At 41.1% G+C, this 23,471-nt stretch overlaps 1 protein-coding gene across 1 annotated transcript in view; it reads left to right on the forward strand.

Moving 5' to 3' along the window:
• Nucleotides 1–10,570: 10,570 nt before the first annotated feature.
• Nucleotides 10,571–23,471, forward strand: part of LOC126336634 (protein bicaudal C homolog 1) — a 282,230-nt gene continuing 269,329 nt past the window's right edge. The window contains exon 1 of the mRNA XM_050000527.1: nt 10,571–10,818. Within this exon, the coding sequence (XP_049856484.1) occupies nt 10,620–10,818 (199 nt within the window). The 5' untranslated portion in view covers nt 10,571–10,619. The remainder of the gene's footprint in view (nt 10,819–23,471) is intronic.

Here is a 23,471-nt window from a genome sequence, read left to right on the forward strand (position 1 = left end):
CCGCGGTGTTGGCCGTCGAATGGCGCTAGCTGCGCAGCATTTGTGCACCGCCGCCGTCAGTGTCAGCCAGTTTGCCGTGGCATACGGAGCTCCATCGTAGTCTTTAACACTGGTAGCATGCCGCGACAGCGTGGACGTGAACCTTATGTGCAGTTGACGGACTTTGAGCGAGGGCGTATAGTGGGCATGCGGGAGGCCGGGTGGACGTACCGCCGAATTGCTCAACACGTCGAGCGTGAGGTCTCTACAGTACATCGATGTTGTCGCCAGTGGTCGGCGGAAGGTGCACGTGCCCGTCGATCTGGGACCGGACCGCAGCGACGCACGGATGCACGCCAAGACCGTAGGATGCTACGCAGTGCCGTAGGGGACCGCACCGCCACTTCCCAGCAAATTAGGGACACTGTTGCTCCTGGGGTATCGGCGAGGACCATTCGCAACCGTCTCCATGAAGCTGGGCTACGGGCCCGCACACCGTTAGGCCGTCTTCCGCTCACGCCCCAACATCGTGCAGCCCGCCTCCCGTGGTGTCGCGACAGGCTTGAATGGAGGGATGAATGGAGACGTGTCGTCTTCAGCGATGAGAGTCACTTCTGCCTTGGTGCCAATGATGGTCGTATGCGTGTTTGGCGCCGTGCAGGTGAGCGCCACAATCAGGACTGCATACGACCGAGGCACACAGGGCCAACACCCGGCATCATGGTGTGGGGAGCGATCTCCTACACTGGCCGTACACCTCTGGTGATCGTCGAGGGGACACTGAATAGTGCACGGTACATCCAAACCGTCATCGAACCCATCGTTCTACCATTCCTAGACCGGCAAGGGAACTTGCTGTTCCAACAGGACAATGCACGTCCGCATGTACACCGTGCCACCCAACGTGCTCTAGAAGGTGTAAGTCAACTACTCTGGCCAGCAAGATCTCCGGATCTGTCCCCCATTGAGCATGTTTGGGACTGGATGAAGCGTCGTCTCACGCGGTCTGCACGTTCAGCACGAACGCTAGTCCAACTGAGGCGCCAGGTGGAAATGGCATGGCAAGCCGTTCCACAGGACTACATCCAGCATCTCTACGATCGTCTCCATGGGAGAATAGCAGCCTGCATTGCTGCGAAAGGTGGATATACACTGTACTATTGCCGACATTGTGCATGCTCTGTTGCCTGTGTCTATGTGCCTGTGGTTCTGTCAGTGTGATCATGTGATGTATCTGACCCCAGGAATGTGTCAATAAAGTTTCCCCTTCCTGGGATAATGAATTCACGGTGTTCTTATTTCAATTTCCAGGAGTGTACATTGTCAATACAAGATCTCCCTTTTGTAAAATCATTCTGCTCTTCTTCCAACAGTGACTCTGTTAGTGGCTTTAATTGGTTATTTAATACACCAGTGTATAGCTTATAGATTCAATTTAAAATTTTATGCCTATGTAGTTTGTGGGTTTATGTTTTTCCCTTACTGAAATACAGAAGATACGGTTGCCATTAGCCACAAATCGAAGATTCTCAATGTAAGTCAGCATGTGTTCAATAGATGAAGAAGAGGAGTTTGATAAAAGTCCTCCATTCATTACGAGTTCTATATTTATGGCCTCTGGCTCCTATCTTCTTTTTTATTGCTCTCCTAAAGTAAGTGAGTCTATATTTTTAAATAATTATCCGGTCCTATCTCCGGGGTTAGTAGAAATGTCTGCCTCAGGGTTAAACCAAATACTTTTAAAATGTTCAGTCCATTCATCTTATGTTACCACGTCTATTTGTGCGATGTCTCTTTCTGGTTTATTCAAATTCTTCAATAATGTTCAGGCAAAGTCTTGTCTCCGGTATACATCGTATTCCACATCGCTCACAATTTTTTTCCAACTTTCTCTATGTACTCTTACTGTTAAAGATTTTACAGTAGTTCTAGCAGCTATATAATGTTGTCTAGCTTGATGTGTTTTTAGCTTTAAGTACGTTTCACGCACTGTTTGATTATCGCTGAGGGCCTTTCTGTTTCGTCGTTCGATATTCTCAAACCTTTATTTCGTTTCCTTAGGGTTTGTTTGCCCAATATTTCATTTGCTGGTCTTTTCATACAAATCTTTATTCCTTATCATTCTTCATTAATATATTTCTTCGTTTCATTTTCTACTAAATACCTATTTAATCTTTGCTGATAAAGGTCTACTATTAATTTTTTTTCGGCAGCGCAATTCTATAATTTCCTTCACTTTATTTTCCAGTACTAATTTCTTTATTAGTTCATAGAAGTATTTTGGTCATCAGCAGATAATGATCTCTGAATGTATCTCATCCGCTGCATACTGCAAGGTCATTCACCAATGCCCCTTTTCTATTAGCTACCACATAGTCTATGTTCGATCTAGAACCACTATCGCTACAGGTGTACTTTTGGACATCTCTTTTCCTATAGAATGTATTAGTTACCTTTAAGACATTAAATGTAGAGAGTTGTCGCATCTTCTCGCCATTAGTGTTTATGTTTGATCTAGAACCAGTATCGTTACAGGTGTACTTTTGGATATCTCTTTTCCTATAGAATGCATTAGTTCCTTTTAAGACATTAAATGTAGGAAGTTCTCCCATTTTCTCTACCATGTTCTTGATAGGGATAGACCCAACTCGAGCATTCCAGTCTTCACACAGGTATAGTATATCGGTTTTATTAATCTCTTTGGTGACAGATTCTAATTTCTCGATAAATTTCTCCTTCTTTTGTGCGTTCTTCTGGAATACGAACCCTTACTATAGACAAATGCTGCTAGGTATTTTAAAACTAACTGACATAAATCTCTCATTATGAAAGGAGCATTGTTCCACTTCGCTGTACAGTAATGTATATTCTTGTAGCTCTTATTCTCCCCAATTTCTTGTTTGTTTCACTTAACACGACTACATTTATATTCCTCTTTTGTAATTCATTTTCAATTCGTCTCCCTTTTATGTAGATACCTCGACATTTCAGGTGATAAACTAAGTATGCCTGTTTTCAAACTGTTTGGCCTTATCCTTGTCGATGATGTGTCTGTTAAACGCGTCCCGTTGTCTTATTACTTGAGGCTTATGAGTGAAGCTCTTTTTATGTGAACGGGACATCAAACTAGATGCACAACCTCCAACCTGGAGAGCCGGAGAGATTTCTGTCGGGACCTCTTACTCTTCGTGTCTCGCTTTAATCCCAAACAGTCGAGTGGCACTCAAGAATTCTCGCACTAATGTTCTACTCGTAGTATCCTTATAGATAATTTTCCCTTTCCTAGAAGTTTCTCGATGAACCGACCTCGACCATACGATTTCGCTACTACCGACCTTATGTGCTCGTGCCATTTTATATAGCCTTGCAACGTTAGGCCTAGATATTTAACCGGCGTGGCTGTGTTAAGCAGCATACTACTAATACTGTATTCATATTTTACAACAATGTTTTTGCTGTTCATCTGCACTAACTTTAATTTTTCTTGATTTAGAGGAAGCCAAAATCACTCAACGACGACACTTTCGTAGACTATAGCGTTATCAGCAAACAGTCGCCGATGGTTGCTCACTTTATCTGTCAGATCGTTTATATATTAGTCCTACAACTTTGCTTCAGCCGTTTTGCCATGTATGGCAGTAGCGGCAATTAGTGGCACAGCTCGTTGGTCGTAAGTGTCATACAGTGAGCTTCGGCGTTTTTAAACAGAATGCCATCAAAACATAGCTTGATTTGTGATTGCGTCAGCAAGTTATTCTCGATTCAGTATGTCAGTTCATGAGCCCAGTTGGGCTAGGTTGTTTTTGCGGAAAGGAGACCAGGCAGCGAGGTCATCGGTCTGATCGGATTTGGGAAGGACGGGGAAGGAAATCGGCCGTGCCGTTTCAAAGGAACCATCCCGGCATTTGCCTGGGGCGATTTAGGTAAATCACGGAAAACCTAAATCAGAATGGCAGGAAGCGGGATTGAACCGTTGTCCTCCAAGATGCGAGTCCACTGCGCCCCCACGCTCGGTGAGCCAGTTCTCGTTGTTTGCAGGAAGTTTTAATTTTCTGATATGACATGAAAAATTCTGCGACTGGAGCTCATAAATGCTGGGTAAGTGAAAAAAAAACATGCCGATAATTGTTTCAAAGTTTCAAGAACAGTGATTTTCACGTCGAAGACCTGCTTGGCGGTGGAAGAGAGAAGATTTTCGAAGTTATTGAAACCGGCGGAAACAGTCACAAGACATCGTTATCGAAAACAACTGACGCGTTTGAGACGAGTGCTGAGAGACAAATGACCGCCGTACAACGATGAACGTGAAAAGGTTATTTCGACGGGTGACAATGCTCATATCGCAAAACCAGTCAAAACATACTTGGAAACGTTGAAATGGAAAGTCCTATGCAGACTGTAATATTCTCCAAACATTGACCCCTAAGACTGCCACCTTTATCGGTCAATGGCACATGGCCTGCCTGACCAGCAACTCCGGTCATATGAACAAGTGCAAAATTGGATCTATCCACGGATCTTCTCAAAAGACGCCCAGTTCTTCCGCCACGGAAGGTGTGAAAAGTAGTGGCCAGCGATGACAGATACTGTCATTCGCAATTTTTTTATATGTTTTCACTATAAAGCCTCGAACATCGAGAAAGAAACAGCGGAAACAAAGTTGTAGACCTAATATATAGAGAACAAGAACGTTCTTATAACTGTTCCCTGTGGCACTCCTGGCTCCGATGAACTCTCTCCATGCATGTCAGTGTACTGAATTCTACTACTTAAGAAGTCTTCGAGCCACTCACATTTCTGGGAACCTATTTCATATGCTCGGACCTTCGTTAACAGACTGCAGTGGGGCATCGTGTAAAAGGATTTCCGAAAATGTAGGAATATGGAACCGGCCTTTTGCCCTTCATTCGTGGTTCGCATGATACCGTCCGAGTAAAAGGCAAGCTGAGTTTCGCACGAGCGATGAATTTTAAATTCGTGCTCATTTCCGGACAGAAGCTTTTCGGTCTCAAGGAAATTTATTGTATTCTAACTGTAGTTATATGCACATGACTGGTATAATTATTTCAGGATCAATGGAGAGACATATTTGAACCTTCTATCACTCGTAACACCACTGGTTAAAATGTAGGATACAATCACTAGAGCAGCTATAACAAAAAACCAATGATTGACAACAATATTGACTTTTTACGTAATCTGAACGGGCCATAAAACCTCAAATACGCATCTACACATATCTGTGAAAGGCGAGCGTTGACTTTCGTAATTCATCTCTTCCATTTAATAAATACCTTGCATTTTCGCCCGCCTGTCTTAATTGCAAATGATTTATCATTTTCGTAACATCTCTGTCTTTGACAGAGCATTTGCTTTCTAAGTGCAACGTATACACCATTCTTCTTCGTCGCACCGCGATAAGATTTTGGTTTAATACACGTAAAACGATGTTAGTACGTAGTTTAGTCTCAAAAATGAGTTTAAAGTTTAAAATGCGATTATGTTAATCCATAGTGGAACCAATAACAGCGTATGAGAGGAACTGTTGAGTACTCACTAAAAGAAAGAAAAAGAGATTTAGAGTTTTAGAAATAGACCACCTGAGAAGAGCATGTAGAATTTCTAGACTTGGCCGCATAGGAAATGAGATAATAAAAGAAAGGAAGCAGACCCATTATAGTTTTAGGATAGAAGAGAAGAAAGACTGCTAGGATGTTCAGGGCATGTCGAAAGTCGGGAATAAGACAGGGAGCCTGGAGCACCACTTTCATGGCAACCTTCTGGAAGTAGAGGAAGAGGAAGACCACGAAAAGGTGAGAAGAAGAATAGATGAGGAAGAATAGCGAGATCGAGGGAGTTTCCAACAGAGATGAGTGCTTCAGCGGCAGCAGGAGGAGAAATTATCTAAGAAAAAGATGCAGTACAAAAAGTTCTGCGTGTATATGCGTGTCTGAGCCCTTTGTAACCCCTTCAGCGCGCGAAAATTCTCAATATTGCTGCCAGTCTTTCGTTTGGTGTTACAGTTTCTCTCACGATTCCATCTTGTTTTTTAACCGAAGATTTGCGAATATTAGAAATACGGGGCTTGAGTCGTGCTTGGGTAGCTCAGATCGTAGAGCACTTGCCCACGAAAGTAAAAGGTCCAGAGTTCGAGCCTCGGGCCGGCACACAGTTTTAATCTGCTAGGAAGTTTCATATCAGCGCACACACCGCTGCAGAGTGAAAATCTCATTCTAACTATATCAGTAAACCCTCTATTCTTCAAAGAATGGAACTCACGTGTATAAGACAGCTTCAGATATCTAATTATTTTACATATTAGTAAACGTGTTAAATATTTGACATTAAGAATGTCAGCGAGAAAAAATTTAAAAAAGATTAGAATTCATGTTTTGACGTTTGTTGAAAGTCGCTTCGCTCTCTCGTTATGTAACACTGGACGAATATATTCTGCTTAATTATCGCTCCGTTTTGAGCTAAAGTTAGCTTTTGACGCACCTGAACAAGTCTTAAACTATATTTCCTCCAATGATATAATTTTGCTGGTGTTTTCAGTGGTAAATGCGGATACTGTCAACAAATGCTGCCTAATGCTGAAGTTTTACTGCATGAGTAGCGAAAACGGAGTAAGCTATAACATGTTTCCTTTCATTATTTTGTGGAATGAATAAGCGAGAATCAGTTTCGAAAAAGTTTGAAATTATGTGTAAAGTCTGCTGAGAGTCGCTACTGATTGCAAAAACTACTGGATGAATATAGCTTGGATAATTTGCGCGTCGTGAGCTACGCTGCATCAAGAAAAGTGCTCTCTTTTTAATTGTAATCCTTGTCTCACTGTGTGAAGGCTTTGACATAAGAGTACACCGCTTGACAAGTAGATTATGACAGCATCTGGAATTTTTAAGCGAGGTCAATAATTATATGAAACCAGCTCTACCCCAGCCGCGCATTGATGTGGATCAGTCTGGTTAAATGGAAGAGAAACGAAAGAGAAAGCACACGTTTCTAATATGTATGGGAATCGGAAATACGCCTTAATTTCCTTTTCCCCCGTCTCTGTCCGCCTTCTACTCCCCTCTCTTTGTCCATCTCCTTCTCCTCCCCCCCCCCCCCCCCCCCGTCTCTCTCTATCTCCTCCTGCCTCCTCTCGCTGCCCACATTCTCCTTTCCGTTTGCTATGTCCATATCCTCCCACCTCTCTGTCCGTCTTCTTTTCAAATTCTCTCTGAGCATCAGTCTTGTTTATTGTTATTACAAATTCATATTTTGTAGCAGTATTGTAATGATAAGCCTGTAAGCCAGATATAAAATTTTCATGTCTTCTGTGGGAACTGTATACAAGGAAGAAAACAAAACAACATATTGTTGTGTATACAATTAAAGTTTAAAGATATACATAATAGGAAAGAATATGCAGATACACAGGAGAAACAATTTGGCTAATCGTTTAAATATCCCACTACCGTAGTTAAAACGGCAAGGAAAAAACTCACGTTTTTTCAGCAGAGAGCAGTAGAGCATTTTGTTTCTCGCAGTCAGTTTTAACAGAAAACCTATACATTGCTGTTTAAAAACATATATCGTCAATGTCCATCTGAATGTGTTATAGAAAATTCGTTTAAAATCTGTATTATATACTTTATATTCATATTTGTACATACTTTACATACATTTAATATACATAAAATAGTTAAAGAACTTTACATATTTTCGGTAATAATCCTTCGCCTGTATAAATATGCACTATCCTCTGTAAGTTTGGATACAACGGAGAAAGATGTGATCGATCTATGTGAGTTATTGGTTAAAATACAGAATAACATGCTCAAATAGTGATTGATGATGACACAATATACACATTACTGTTCCTCAGTTTTATATAAACTAGCTTAAACTGTCAAAGAAGTTCTGCTCTACACCCCAGGTGGCGCCAATAGACAGCACGACTGTGTAGAGGTACGTCTTTTTTTTTTTTTTTTTTTTTTTTTTTTTTTTTTTTTTTTTTTTTTTTAGTTCTGGTCAGTTGTAGTTCCGTTTGTATGAAAGCAAGACGTGCCACGAAAGAATATAGTACATGCAGCGAGAGTGATTGGAAATGGCTCGAAAGTGCCAGATTCCTTATGATTCACGGATGAAGATAATCATTTAGCGACAAGAAGGCAATACTTTCCAACAAATATCAAAGAAATTAAAGCTTTCCATCAGCGCAGTTTCAAAGACCACACATAGCATCGGGATGCAGCCTCCTATGTTGATCCACCTCGCACAATAGCATCCAGGAAAATATCAGAACGCCAGGAAAGGTAACTGGTAGTGACCGGTACACGTAACAGATCCACAACCGCCGGCGAATTGACAACTGAACTGAACACAACTTGGCATTCGCCAGTGAGTGACTCAAAGATGAGCTGGCGTCTGGCAGAAAAAGACCTTAACGGCTTTGCAGCAGCAAGAAGACGGTTGTTGCGCCCTGTTAACGAGAAGGAAAGGCTTCAGTGGGCTATGAGACAGAGACATTGGACAGCAGGGGACTGGAAAAGAATCTTATTCACTGATGAATTTAAGTTCGAAATATTTACAAGTGAACGCCGTCAATTCGTACGCCGTTTACCTCACGAACACTTGAAGCCTCAGTGTTTAACTACAATTACGAAGCAGGGTTGGGGGTTCTGTTATTGTATGGGGATGTTTTAGGCGGAACAAAGTCGGACTTTGGTTAAATTAGATAGAAAAATGAACCGAAAGGGTTATCATGCCATTCTCCAACTTGCAGCAAGACAACGACCCAAAACGTACATCCCGCTTGCATCTGAACTATGTGAAGTCTTCAGAGCATCACATAACTTTGAAAAACATGGAAGCGCCTTTCCAATCCCCTGACTGTAAGCCAAGCAAGTACTATGCGATGAGTTGAACACAAGGATCCAAAAATGGGGGAATCATGTGTGGGACACACTTGTGGGAGGTCCTTCAGCAAGAATGAAGACTAATTCCGACTGAAAGTCTGGAAAAGTTGACCCATCGCATGCCGAGAGTACGGAAGGCAGTGAATAAAGCAAATGGCGGCTATCTTGAGGTATCAAAAATTTAATGGTTGCAATCATTCATCCCCATTACGGCCGGAGGAAGGCAATGGCAAACCAAGTCCATTAGGACATTGCCTAGTACGGGGTGCAGGTCTCCCGCATCGTTCCCCTACACTCTGGTAAGAAGCGTGTGACTTCATTTCCATGTACTTACGTGTTGTCTGAGCTTAACAAACATTTAGAAAACAATAAAATGCTATTTCATAATGTATTTCCTTTCCATCTATACATATATAAAAGAAAGTCATGTTAGTTACACTATTTATAACTCAAGAACGGCTGGACCGATTAGGCTGAAAATGGTGGAGACGTTGCTCACAACCAGGAGACGGACATAGGATACTTTTTATCCCGTTCGACCGCTATAAAATGTGGTAGAACAAAAACGCATCTGGCATAGAATAACAATACGCAAATGTCAGCTAAACGTCACTATAAAACGTGGTATAACAAAAACGCATCTGACATGGAATAACAAAACGCCAATCCTTGAAAGTTTGTGGTTTAAATCTGGAATATCCATGTTTTTCACATGGTCAATTATATGTGACATATTCACGGGTCGGAAGACCATCTGCGTTGCTTGTTCTTGCTCCTGATAATAAAACAAAAAATGTCGTGTATCACAAGGTACTTAATTGAAGAGTGGAAGCTATGCACCAAAAAAACATAAAGAATAAAGGATTATCAAAATACTTAATTTTTTATTTGTATTTCCTAATAAAAAATTGAACTTAACATCCAAATCTGATTATTTATTGACTTTAAGGAGGAACAGAGTTCGCAGGGTCAGCTAGTTGTCCACAATCACTTGGTGTTTCGAAACATAGGGGCGATATATCCACACGATTGTTCATTACAGTATCGATCGCGTAAAATTCTGAAGTAAATCGGAGAAGAACTTTCGATATATTACATATTAATTTGTATATCATACATATTTTAAAAAACACGTATACAAAAACTCGCGCATATTCGCAAGCAAAATAACGTCAAAATTTCAAAGCAATCTGCTGACTACTATTCGAAATTTTTGCGAGCACAAATATAATCGGGCTGAATTTTTATATGTAAAGATACTGAAGACTAAATTTTTGTTTCCACTGGAAGTCATTATATAGGCTAAGGCAACTGAGACGGCTGCCGTGAACGCGATTAGACCTTAAGTAATACAGATGGTGTTTTATACTGAGTGCCAAAAGAAATGCAGCATTCATAGGCTGTACTCGTTATCTCTTGTCTCTTCCGTTCCCTCTAGTGTAAAAGTTTGTTCAGAGATACAAGGGAACGGTAGCGAACACTGACGAATTGTCTGCAAATGTTCGTTCGCTTGTACACGCTTCCATCCGCTAAAAGTGAAGACCGGTTTCTCGTACGGACGAATTCGCGTACCGAAGCGCGCGCGCGGCGACGCTCGCTTGTCACCGCGCGTCACGCGTGTCGCGTGCAGATGTCGCCCCCCTCGCGGCGCGGTGGGCGGCGCCTGGGAAGGTGCGCTCGACGCTCAGTCCGGACGGAACGGGAGAGGTGGCTGGACTTAGAGCTGGAGCGAACATGACCACAGGACTGCTGCCCATGGCGAGCGCGGTGATAACAGATCCGCAGCTGGACGCGCTGTCGGAGGTGTCGAGCCGGCGCGACAGCCGCGAGGACTTGCAGGAGCTGGCGGCCGCCCTGGGCATCGCCGCCGTCACCGACTTAAAGGAGGACCGCTTCCGGGTCGACCGCAGGAAGCTAGAGGCGATGCTCACCGGTGAGTCCCGTGACCTGTCGCCCCAAGTGGGCCGCGGAAACAGTGTGCGAAATGGAACTGTGGGTTCTGTTTCGCTTAAGGCTGAGAAGCATCCTCAAATTGTTTGGGCGGACTGGTAAACAGGCTGCAGAAGCTGTGCTTAGAGTGCGTTGGCGGTGCTCAGACAAAACTGTCACTTCCTTGCGTTTAGCTTACACTTCGTCTGAACACCGTTTCGAGTTTGGTAAAGTGACCACACGAAATCTTGGTTATTGTGACAGTCATCTCGGATATTTTACAAAATACCGTAAATTAAGAAAAAAAGATACTCAGAAGATCTGTACTACATAACGCTGAGTATATTTGTGCATGTTGTCAAAGTTTATAGTATAAACTATGGAAATGCAAGTGAGGAGAGGCCACTACGTGAATCTCGTCTGATCCTATTAGAGGCTAGGTAAAAAGTTACGTAGTGGACCCTCTTGTATTTTTCGTAATTTAAGATGGGCCTGTATATGTACGTAATATACATCGAAATACTCGTCGGACTGTCCATTATCTAAGTTTTCTTAATTTATCTTGCAGTTTGTTTTTATAACAACGTTCGTTTAACATGCGCTAATATATTTTGGTGAATATTGCTAACGTGTGGTATCAACAATGAAAACGCGGGAGGTAGTAAACTCTTACTTGATCATCCTCAAAACTATTCTAACACTTCAAAAGTTCCATCTTGGTGCGTTAATGACTGGACTGAACGTAGCTGCCCTCAGTTTGAGGTATACCGTTTTTCGTATTAGGTTCATGATGTAATTTGCGTTTGGACTATAGTGCCAGCCGAGGCAACACACCCAAAATAGCTTTCTCTTGAAATTTTATTTCTGATAATTTGCTGTAACGAACTTCATTGGCTAAAACTACGAAAGGAAGTAGTAACAAGAATAGATGCACGAAAGGCCACAGAGCCATGCCAGGAGTAGCAGCTTAGTGGAACACTTGCTATGGTGACCAAGGAAAGATAACTAGGCATTGAAAAGGGTGGGTGGAAAAATAGTAAAATAATGGGGGCAGAATATTAGTGGATGTTGGGAGTAGATTAAAGATGAAAATATCGGCTAAAAATAGGAAAAGATAGATCATGTCAATTTACTGGATAGACTAATGACAAAGAGAACCTCATCTTTCAGCACTACTTTGATAGTGTTTCGGGTGAAAATGTCTCATTGAAGTTTGAAATCTACCTGTAAATTTGCTCACTTTTCCGTTGAATCTGGCATTGATAATTTTCGGGGATATGTCAAAAGCTAAGGCTCCTCCCGACCTGGAGGTGTAATCGTTAATACCTTAATGATTTTAGCAAGTATTGTGCTTTTGGAGCTGGTTAGCCTTTACTCTTTTCACGAGCGTAGCTAATTACAGGGAATCTGTATCTCAATGTTACTTCGAGCTACGCCAAAACTCGGCACTTCCACATGTGTAAATCACTGGCGCAAGTGAAAGAAGCGAATAGTAAAAAATCCAAGGACCGAGTCAACATTGACTCCCATGACAGATTTGGACTCTAACAGTTGCTTAGCCGCTGAGCCAATGTTTGTTAACGTAGCAGTTACAAATTTCTGCACGCTTTATTAACGCTTGTTTTGTGGTTGTGCTAGGTACTTTTAACACAGAAGTTACTAGGGAAATGCACTTGTTTAAAAATCTACTTTTCCGCTCCGATTATAGACCTGAAGTTAGTGTGAAGATCGAATTGTTACAGGTTGTTTGTATAACGCAGATAATTGAAAACAGCATATGCTAAGTGTTTGGTTAAAGCACAAACGTGTTGACAACCGGGTAACTGGAAAATAATAAATTTTAAGCATGGCTAAACTCTTTACAGGTTGAACGTAAGGATTTTAGTCGGTCCTGGCACTTATCACATGATTCAGACCCATGTTTTTACTGCTTTGGAAACAGTTAAGGGCGTCGAAGTAAGTTTGCCTCTATAAATGCGGACGGTGAAAGTATTGTAAGGCAGCTAGACGTAGCGGTAGTTGCTTACGTCACATCCACTCGACAGCGACATTGTGAACGTCCCTAGGTAAGATTATTAGAGAGATGGGGATGTTTACTATGGAAGACTTCTGAGTTTGCTGTATACTTTCGTGATACGGAGAACAGTGCGGAACAATTACTCGCTTGTAGGTGTTTGGAACGCCCGGTAACTAGGCGAGTATTTGTCAGTGCTGTAGTACTCGCAGCTAACAGACTTGTTGACATTCATAATATACGCCTCGGTTGGCCGAGCTTCTGGTAGACGGAAGTCGGAAACGAGCAGTAAGAACCTGCGTACACTGAACCTAGAACAGATTATTCATTTAATACTGAATATGAAATTAGAGGTATTAAATAGGTTGAAGAATTTTGAAATATTTACGAATTGCGAATCAAGAGGTTTATAGGGTGGTATACAAAACTATTGTTAGGGCCTACTTACACTAGCGGGCCAATCTTAAGAGGTTTCTTGAGTGTACTGTTTACTTTCGGTAGTACATCACATCGATCAGGATCGAATGCTGTAATAAGTTGTAGTTGCTTCGAAATACGCATGACAAGGCCATAGCTAGGCTGCAAACTGTCGGCAAATTTATTTACGCTGCAAAAGTCATACGAAAGTTTCTTTCGATCCTTTTGTTAGCAATAAAAACGATGCTTTGAAATCTGTAATAAACTGCTGCAATATTCAGCAGCGTGGTTTTGTAATCATGTGCCTTTACGACTGCTAATTCCCCTTAAATTTAGCTTATCATCGTGAGATTGTAAATCCTTAATCGTTCGCGAACGCTGACGAATTTACATTAACCCTTCCAATCAGTTGGCGACAGCTGATTTACTGCTTTTGTGGCATTTCGGAGTTTGAGATGAAAAATAGATTAGACACAGTCGCCAAAATCTCGGTTTTATCTGATTAAACTGAAAAGTGCGTGCAGCTGTACCCATTGTTTCAGGAAATTAATAACGCATTACTGTAGCTGAATGACACTTCCAGTGATAAATTTTGAGTAAACAACCGACGTAAACAAACTTTGAACTTCGAAGAAGAGGTTGGATTTCTATGTATCGCTAACTTCAGAGCTTGGTTCCGCACTAAATGATGTGAAATATTGTCATTCATCTTTTGCGTTGCAGGCTTATCGAGTTCTTAGTAAACACCTCAAGTCTGCCACTTTGACATTTGTAATGACTCTTGCCCTTGATTATGCGGAATTCGTCAGATTGTCAACAGTGTACCTTTCAGGATGACAGATTGCACGTGTAAGCGGTTTTGATCGACCAGCCGACATTTATGTTCGGGATGTCGGGCGTGTAGGACCAGCAGACAGCCGACCCAAACATCATTCGACCCAACAAACTGGGCCGTGTGTAGCGCTGTCGTGCCGACTGCCCGACAAAAGTTCTTGTATCGCTGTTCGTAGATACATGACAGGATGTGAGGCGGATGAAACCTTAAGGAAAGGGTTGAGGAAATTTGAAGACTGTAGATGTTTGTGGGGTACGTTGTGTGAATATAGAAATATACGTGGACGAAATGAAACAAATTTACATCTTTTAAGGAATCCATTATTTCGTACGGCATGTTTATTGCTATTTTTCGTTAAGAATGGTTTGATGTACATACTGATATGCTTGATTAATCCATTTTTTGATAATTAGGAAGAAAATAGGCTGTTAGCTGCTCGAGTAACAGAACAAAGGTGATTCTTTACTTGCATTAGCCACTTTACCCAAAGCTTTCTCTTGGTTTTCTCTGGCCCTTTTATTTCTACAACAGCCAAGGCAGACTCTAGTTTTTGTCTGTGTAAAAGCAAGTGGTATCTCATAGAATATAAACACAATGAACTTAAGATAAACAAATCGCAACATGGCGGCACTGTAATAGCAGAATGCAGTCCATCGGAATGTATAGGCTGCCATGACATTTGTCGGTCGGCCGATAAATTGGTGCATGTGTAGGGGCCCTTACTTACAAGCCGATTCATAGTTTCATCTTCAGGTATGTGGAAAGTTCAGTAATACACTTCAGGTGAAGTGCTGGATTCATACGGTAACTGCTACATACTTTAGTCGTTTAGCTGATGCTCTTCTCATCACCAAATTACTGTTCCTCGTGAGGCAAACTTGAATTTTCATCTCTTTTTAACGCCTATTTTATTTTACATTCACCGATAAGATATTTAAAGGACCTGTCCCATTTGCCTAGGCTTTGTCTTAGACGCATTTCAGTGAGAAAAAGCGGTTTCAATAAAGTGATTTGCGAACCTTGTGATGGATACCCACGCCTTCTAATGCTGTAACTTAGAACGCGTAAACCGTTATCGGCAGAAATTAATTTGGTCAACCACTGAAATCATTTTCATTGTTTCGCAGGACATACTCTCACAATCTCAGAAGCACCTGCTATCCTGGAATATTTTGTTAGTATATCCAATATCAAATGGAGGATGACAAGTGTTTATAAATATAAGAATGTATAATATATACAGTAATCCATAGATGAAACAGTACATCAGTCCTCTGACAACTATTTACCGTAAGTTGACGCATGCCTTTCGTGCTAATAAGCGACATGCCGGATTTGTCACTGTTAGTGCCGTTGTGGCAAACGCTCTGGGAATGTTGATGAAACGTCTGTTTCTCGGAATGTTAGATTTCCCTGTGAAGAACGGCGAGCAGTCGCAGTAATGGCTATGGGCTGGATAACATTAGAGAAACTGAAAACACATCCACCTAAAGATGGGAAAACATCCTGTGGCTCGCACTAGTAAGTGTAAAACTACTTCGGGAGCTTTCTTAGCTAATTAATGTCGGATATCTCTGTCGAGTGCCAACATGAGTCTCAAAAGGTTTTCATTATCTTTGTCAAGTAAACAGTCGAGGCGCAATAAACCACTTCAAAAGGCCATCAAACTAACATTACCAACAGTTACTATTATTAATGTTTACGAACACTATGCTGTGAACAAATTTCTCCAAATATCAGACGAAGGAAAGCATTCTGCAAGTGAACTTTTTCACATACTGGACAACTTAGATGGGAGTAAGCAAAAGGTTTGATATGGTATACGGAGAAGTTGGCGTGGCAAATTTCGTGGAAAAATTTCGCCATTTCGAAAAACGTCATTGGTTTTATTACCACCCCGGCTCGCTTATCGTAACCGTGACTCCGTTTCGCGATACTACAAAGTGAGCTACTTGTTTCGAACTTCTTAGATATCCTGGTAAGGATCCCGAACTGCGCAGCAATACTCGAGAAAGGACGGACAAATTGTAGTGCAGGCAATATATTTAATATATCCGTTGTGCCTTAAATGTTAAAGAAGTCTTTGGTTCGTCTTCCCCACGACATTTACTACCTGACGCTTCAAATTTGTAATTCCTATGTACATAGTTAAATTGACAACATTTAAATATGTATAAATTATCGTGCAATCGAAATTTAAAGAAATATTTCTAGTATTCAGAGGAGGACCTCACTACTTTTATTGTAAAGTGACTTTTCGCAACGCAGATATCCCGTCTTAATAATTTTGCAGTTTGATTTTTGATTTTACTAGGCAGTAAGGCAGCGTAATCTGCAAACAGTAAGAGGGCTGCTCAGATGCCTTCTGAATGGTTTGTGTAGATTCGGAATACCAGCTATCACTTTGTCAGTTATTACGAACTGTCACCTATCCTACAAGAAATAACGAATCCAGACGCGCAAATGAAACTCCATAGGCACACAGATTGGAAGCTGCTTGAGGAACGGTAGTGAAAGCTTTCTGGAAATCTAGAACTGAGGAATCAGCTTGATGCTGTTGATAGCAGTCATCACTTCCTGTGAATAGTTCGTTATTTCATATAAACGATGTTCTCTGAATCCGTGCTAGCTATGTTCATAAATAGTGTTCTTAGAAATATTTCGTAGTGTTGGAACACAGAATATGCTGCTATTCGTATTTTCTCCCACCTGATAAAAGCCCCAGACTAATAAACGATATTCAGTGAGAGTTTCGTCAAATTTCTTGTCGGTGTGTCAGTGTTAGCTTAGAAGGGATGGCAACTACATCTTCTATAACTAGTTTAAGTTGTTTCAGTTTAAACAGCTTAGAACGTGCATTCAAGGTATTTTGTTTGGCTGTTGCCAGTGATTGCCAATAGCGTAATTGAATAATAGCTATTTTCTATTTTTGTGCAGTAAGCTACCGCTACGGTAGGGGTCAACTGCCAGTGCGTTGATAATCTGCAGGTTTACCTAGTTTCCGCTGAAAGGCATTACTAGAATTGCAACTTTTCCATGTACTCCTGCGAGACACCGCATGAATTTTCAGACGTTAACCACCAGATAATTCTCATATTTTAAGTACACGGTCCTATCACTTTTCCATCGGTAAGATGCAAAGAACTCGTCTTCCGGTTTTTCAATCCCCTTGGCAACGATGTACGGAGATCTTACAATGGAGCCCTCAAGCCAGTGAAAAGGTATGTTATTCTGTAAGCCTCTACTCTGTTCGGTAGGTGAAAGTGCGTGTTCAAACGCCTGTCTGAAGTCCAGCTGGGCATCGTTATATCTGCTTCTGTATTTCGATGACGATTTTCACAAGGTCGTTGTGTGTGGAAAACATGATACCTATGAGATTTTTGTAGGACAGAAACGTAGCAAGACGTGAATATAAAACTGCTTGCTGTGCCCTGAAGATACCAAAACTATCCTGAAAACAAAAGTAAAACCACTCCTCAAAATTTAGCTACACACAGAACTGGCGACTGCAGTAACAACGTAGCTAAACGTCTTTCTGCGCACACAATCGTTATAAGCGAGTGATGCGGCCAATATGGATGTATTAACACTCTAAAACATACAGTTGCGATGGACTGCATCAAACCTGTCTGAAGCGCCAAATAATAAAGGCTAGTGGGCTGTCTGCAGCACTGCTGAGAAATTCCTTTCATCCTCGCAACATATTTCGATAGGCAGGTATAGTCAGATAAAACGCATGTATCAAATTGAAACTGGACCCTGGCTCTTCTTAAAATTTGAATATTTTTGGATACCTCAGATATAATAGGTCTTCGGAAGTGGGTGGATATGATTCTTGATATTCAATTGTTTTGTCTTACCTATTAAATACATTTGTTTAAACTCTGGAGGAAGTACGGATAAAATACAGGGCCAGATGTTATTTACAAGCTGTACAGAAATGACTGCATTTAAGACGATGGAAGGGCAAAGAACGGAAGCAGTGGATGAAGACAGGGGTAGTCTCACTGATACACAACCTCTACGTGGAGCAAGCAGTAAAGGAAAACAAAGTAGAAATTTGGAAAGGTAATTTTAGTTCAGGGAGGAGGAAAAAATATCTTTAAAATTTGCTGAAGACGTTATAGTTGTCACAGCAAGACTTCAATGATCAGTTGAACGGGATGTCTTAGAATGAGGTAAAATGAGCAACAAAAATACAAACATGTTAATGCGAAGTAATCGAATTAAGTCAATCCATGGCTAGGGAATTAGATTAGAAAATGAAAAGTAGTTTTGCTATTTGTGCATTAAATTTATGGTCGAAATAGAGGATATAGAGAACTGGCAATAGCAAGGAAAGTAGTTCTGAAAAGTTATTTTACACCGAATATGAATTTCAGAACTTTTCTGAATGTAAAAGTAAAACATGGACGATACAGTTTAAACAAAAACTACTTTTGAAATGAGATAAGAGATGAATGTTAAATATTAGAAGAGTAGATCTAATAACTAAAGACGTAATGAACAGAACTGGGGCTAAAAGAAATTTGACGTCTAAAGGGTGATTAAAAAAGATTTCATTTATTACAAACTATGAAAGACACACATCGCTCACGTCACTGGATAGAGGAAAGTTCATAGTTTTTGTTCCCACACACTCAACATAAGCACCATAAGTTGCTCGAGAAACATCAAAACGGTAGCAGTTTTCATTCCATACAAGAGTCAAAAGGTCCCTTTCCCTTGAGTAGACGGCTTCAACAATTTCTCGGTTACTGAAGAGTAGCTGCCATAGGTGCGACAAATACTCATATGTACCTCCATAGAAAAATTCAAAGTGTGAGGTCTGGTGAACTAAGGGGCGAAAAGTGGCCTCTAGTTCTACTTTGTGGGATGGTAGTGTTAAGATAACGCAGCAACTACACGTGAAAGTGAGGCGGGACGCAGTCACGCTTAAAAATGAAATCATTAGAATCGTACAGAAGCTTAGAAAACCAGTTTTGCAGCAAGTCCAGGTATGACATTCCTGTCAGTTTCCTCCGAAAAAACTCAAACTTTGTGAACAGAAATGGCACAAGTTTTTTAGTCTCTTCCATGCTGGACGAAGACGCCAGGATTTTGTGACAAATTCTTAGGTAATGACGGATCACTTTACTCGATAGATGAAATGTAGATACGCTTGAAAAGCTGAGTTACTCGGAATAAGTGTCTTCTACGATGCTCTGGAGAATTTAAATGTAAAATTCGTACCTTTTATGGTCGTCGGGAAAAAATTGCTGCAACAGAAAGCATCTCGGATACGTTAGACTTATCAGACGAGCATGGCCGACAGGTGCTCTTTCCTTTGCATATGCTACCAGCTTCCAAGAATTGTGTATGCCAGTCGTAAATCTGCCTGTGCAGAAGCGACATCTGCTGAATCTACGGCGGAATGCATGTTGCATTTGAACAATGGATTGGCTTCACTTAGTCGCCATGTTGCTACAAACAGCTGTGGCAAAACTTTGCATCTTCCGCTATCCAGTAACATGCCAATGTGTTCCCATCTTCCATAGTCTCTCTGAAATAAACTGAAATACATTCTTTTTGAATTATTCCGTAAAAGGAGTGGAGGGTAGTAAGACATCTTGAGGCATCAAGGAAGTCAGTTTAGCATTAGGGGCAAGTGTTAGCGGGCTGAAATTAAAGGACCACGGTATCGCCAGTAAACATATTCAAGGGATGAGGGCTGTAGTAATTACGTAGCGATGAAGTTTTGCACAGATTAGGTGGAGTTGCACCGGAATGAAAACAATGTTGCATTTAAGGTAATACTTCGTTGGTCTGTCAGTTACTAAAGGTGCATTTACTTGGATATGGTCTCACATTGACGACATATGCCATTATACAATATTAGACCAGGTATATTATATAGTATTCCAGTAGCTTGTTTTCAAAGCGGAGGCATCTCCAGTCGCGAAAGTATCGATCGTAACGCAGGGAAGAATAAAGACATTCATATACAGGTTGACGGTACCATTACAAAATTCCGAGGTGCAAGACGACCTCTGGTTACTGAACGCTTGGGTAAGCTCTACCTTATGCTGGTCATTGTTGGTGTCAGTTATCTATGTAGCCAAAAATAAAATTAAAAATCATCGCCGAAACGTTACAAACTACATCCGCAGTCTCGTTCACCAATGCAGGTAGTATAACACAAATTGTAACAACGCTAATATTTAAGCATTAATTTAGTCATAATTTGGTGTTCAATGAATTTCCTACAGCTGGAATAATCTCCTAAGAAACTCATCTCCAACAGATTTTTCACGTTGGAATCCATTACTTCTGCGATGAAATAGATTTATCCCGGCATTTACCTCACTCTCCTCGTGCTTTCGATATTACTCAGCGTAATGCTTTTCCAGAGACACATATCTGCTCATCATGTGCCCAGTTATTGTTTCAGTATCACATCTTAGAAGGAAGTTTCATTGTATTTGGTGTAACACTGACCTACTCGGAGTTTATTCAAACACAACTCAAAGGTATGCTCTACGCCATTCAGCCTCTATGGTCTTGTTTACACATCCGTAAATAACTTACTATACTATTAAAATCTTTCTTGTTAAGAACCCGCTGTCTAACCCCCCAGTAACTAAATATTAGTGTTGTCTCGCTTTGAGTAGACTAGGCTTCCTGTATGACTCACTATCTGGTATTCCTGGAGTAACTCGTTCCAGCACCCAATCTATACTTAACCATTCAAGAAAAACCAATTACAGCTAATCACTTAACTACACATTAAATTACTACAAAATTACTATGTCCAGTGTTTACTGGAATTGTAAGACATTTACTTAGTGCGATTTGACCACAGTATCAGGAAAGTGTTCCTAGTATCTCATTGGTGGCTCTACATCCCCAGCGTCCAACTCCCGTGTCTTCACTGGACTCAACAGGAGCCATTTCTACTGGAATGTCCCGGGAGAACACGGCATCGAACGCCTGACGTCCTGTTACACACACATCAATTCTTGCTTTCTGTGGTCACCGATCTTCCGTAGACTCCTTACTATTCGCATCGCTGGAAAGGCCACCTCATAGTCTTGGCGTAACTGCTAGTGATGTCTTGACTTGCTGTAGTCGTTAGAATTTGGTAATTGCTAGTAAGCTGTTTAACCTTTGTGGCTTCTTTGTAGCTAGTCTCCGTACTTTGAGATTCATCTTGTTTAACTTTGGGTATGTTATTCTCTAGAGTATCAAGCGGTTGGTTACCACGTTTATGGTGGTTTACGCTATAGGAAAGGCTGAAACTTTTAGATCCCAGATCGTTCTTGGCACTAACTCGTTAAACAATCTGCCACATGAGACTCGGCAATAATTGGCAGCAAATCTAAAGCGGGGCGAAAGGAGGCGTGCACGGTCGTCGTTACTGCGCTCGTTTGCGATTAGATACGAAGCGGGGAAAGTGATACTGGCGGCCTGTATTATGTACTCTTCACCAAACAGTTGGTTTTGGAGCGAATCTGTTCAGCCATGAAATGTATTCCATAATGTTTACGGATCGATTCGCCACAAAAGTAATGTCCATGGGTATTCTGGTATCTACATACTGATAGTTCCTGTACAATGCTTGGCTGCCGAATTGCTTCGATGTCTGCTTTTAACCTGAACTGGTCTCACACTCGAGAACTCGAGAACGGATCCTACCACCATTCCGTACTGTCGCCTTCAAAAAGGTGTTAACTTTCTCAACCATCGACAACACCTAGATTGATATGGGCCTTCCCTAAAACTGACCTTATTGCTACTTGCATTACAGGTCATTTCTCAACGTTCTCCTCAGTTTAATTGATGTGGCTAAGTAACTTACCACTGTTACTGTATTTGTACGTGATAGGAATGTTTCTGCTACCAAATGCCATAAATTTGTTTCACGCATATTTCCAGTAACTCCCAAATAAAAACTGAGCCCTGTTGAATCTCCCTGTAGTCGCTCAACGGTATTCTCCCATACCAGTGAGTCATCAGATCGTGGCTCACCCTATTTGACATAGTTGTCCTGGGGGACGTCTGACGTTGACTTTGTGTACGTATCACCCTTCATCTCCGATACAACTAGTGGAAAGATATCGGGACAAACACTGGCGTGTGCTTCGCCCAAGCGTATAATACGAATAAGCTAAAGAAAAAACCAAATCCTTAACATGCTTCCATCTCCATTTTCGCGCATTCCTCTCGACGTGATATGTACATAGTCACACGAAGCTTCTGCCTGATGATTCATCCGGTCAGACAGCATCCTGGGAAGCCTCGTCATCCGAATAGCTTCTACCACAAAGATAATTTTCAGAAAGAGGTGAAAGTCCGAAGACGCCAGTTCTGGATTGTACAAAGGCTAGTCAGATAATGAAAGGTTGCCTCGGTTTCGCAGCTTCTGCTGTTGGCCCATTCTTGAATGTTACCCTTCGCGTCTAGATTCGGCCCAAATACTATCGCCTTAGTGTGAGACAGCGGAAAATCCATCATGAATGTTGAAGCATTTAATGTTACAGCTTGCAGATACCTAATCATGTCTGTTGTCGACAGGAGAGGCCGTCTCGGTAGGGTTCGGTATAGAACGAGAATTATCGATACATCAATGAGTAATGTTGCAAGAAAATAATTACAAATAAAATAATCTAAACTAAAATAGCCGTACTTTGTATCTTGAGGTATAAATACTTCGATAAAAAGATCACTTCCTATCAAGTCAATCCCTCCATTCGTTTTCAAAGTAATACTTAATAGCATTTTAAATATAATAAAATATGGGTTAAAGCAATGTTTTAATTTTCTTTAATTTTTAAGAATTTGAAACTTGAAATATGAAGTTACAGAATAGATTATCGAAAAATTTAGTAGTACCCCAAAGTGGACAAATTTTAGCAAATCTTCCCATTGTTCCCCGAGACGCTCGCTACTTCATCTAAGCGTTTTGCTGATACATTACGCGTCTCCGACAGTGCACTGCATGCCTTTGAAAATAAAGCAGAGCACGGTTATAGCTGGAATCCAGATATTAGCTTTCACACCTGGGAAAAAAGCTGTCTTCCTACAGCTGTAAAGGATTAGCAGACAATGGTGACACAGATGTCGCGAAATAAAGGCTCTGTATACCTTTTTGATCAGCCAGAGCAGTTAGTCGAGTCATTAATTTTTGCACGTAAAGTTTCAAAGAAAAGACAAAATAAAACGAGTGGAATGGTGAAAACAAAGGGTTCATAGTGGACCTTAGTCCACTTAGGAAACGCTGGCGAAGTGTTGTCAATGTTTTATCCACATTTTATTTGTTCGGAATTCAGAGATGATCACATTAAATTTTAGCACAACGTACTAGCCACAATATTCTTATAGATCTTCGGAATTAAAATATTCTTCGTAAACG

Source organism: Schistocerca gregaria, chromosome 2 (assembly GCF_023897955.1).
Source record: "Schistocerca gregaria isolate iqSchGreg1 chromosome 2, iqSchGreg1.2, whole genome shotgun sequence".
In the NCBI taxonomy this organism is placed as follows: Eukaryota; Metazoa; Arthropoda; class Insecta; order Orthoptera; family Acrididae; genus Schistocerca; species Schistocerca gregaria.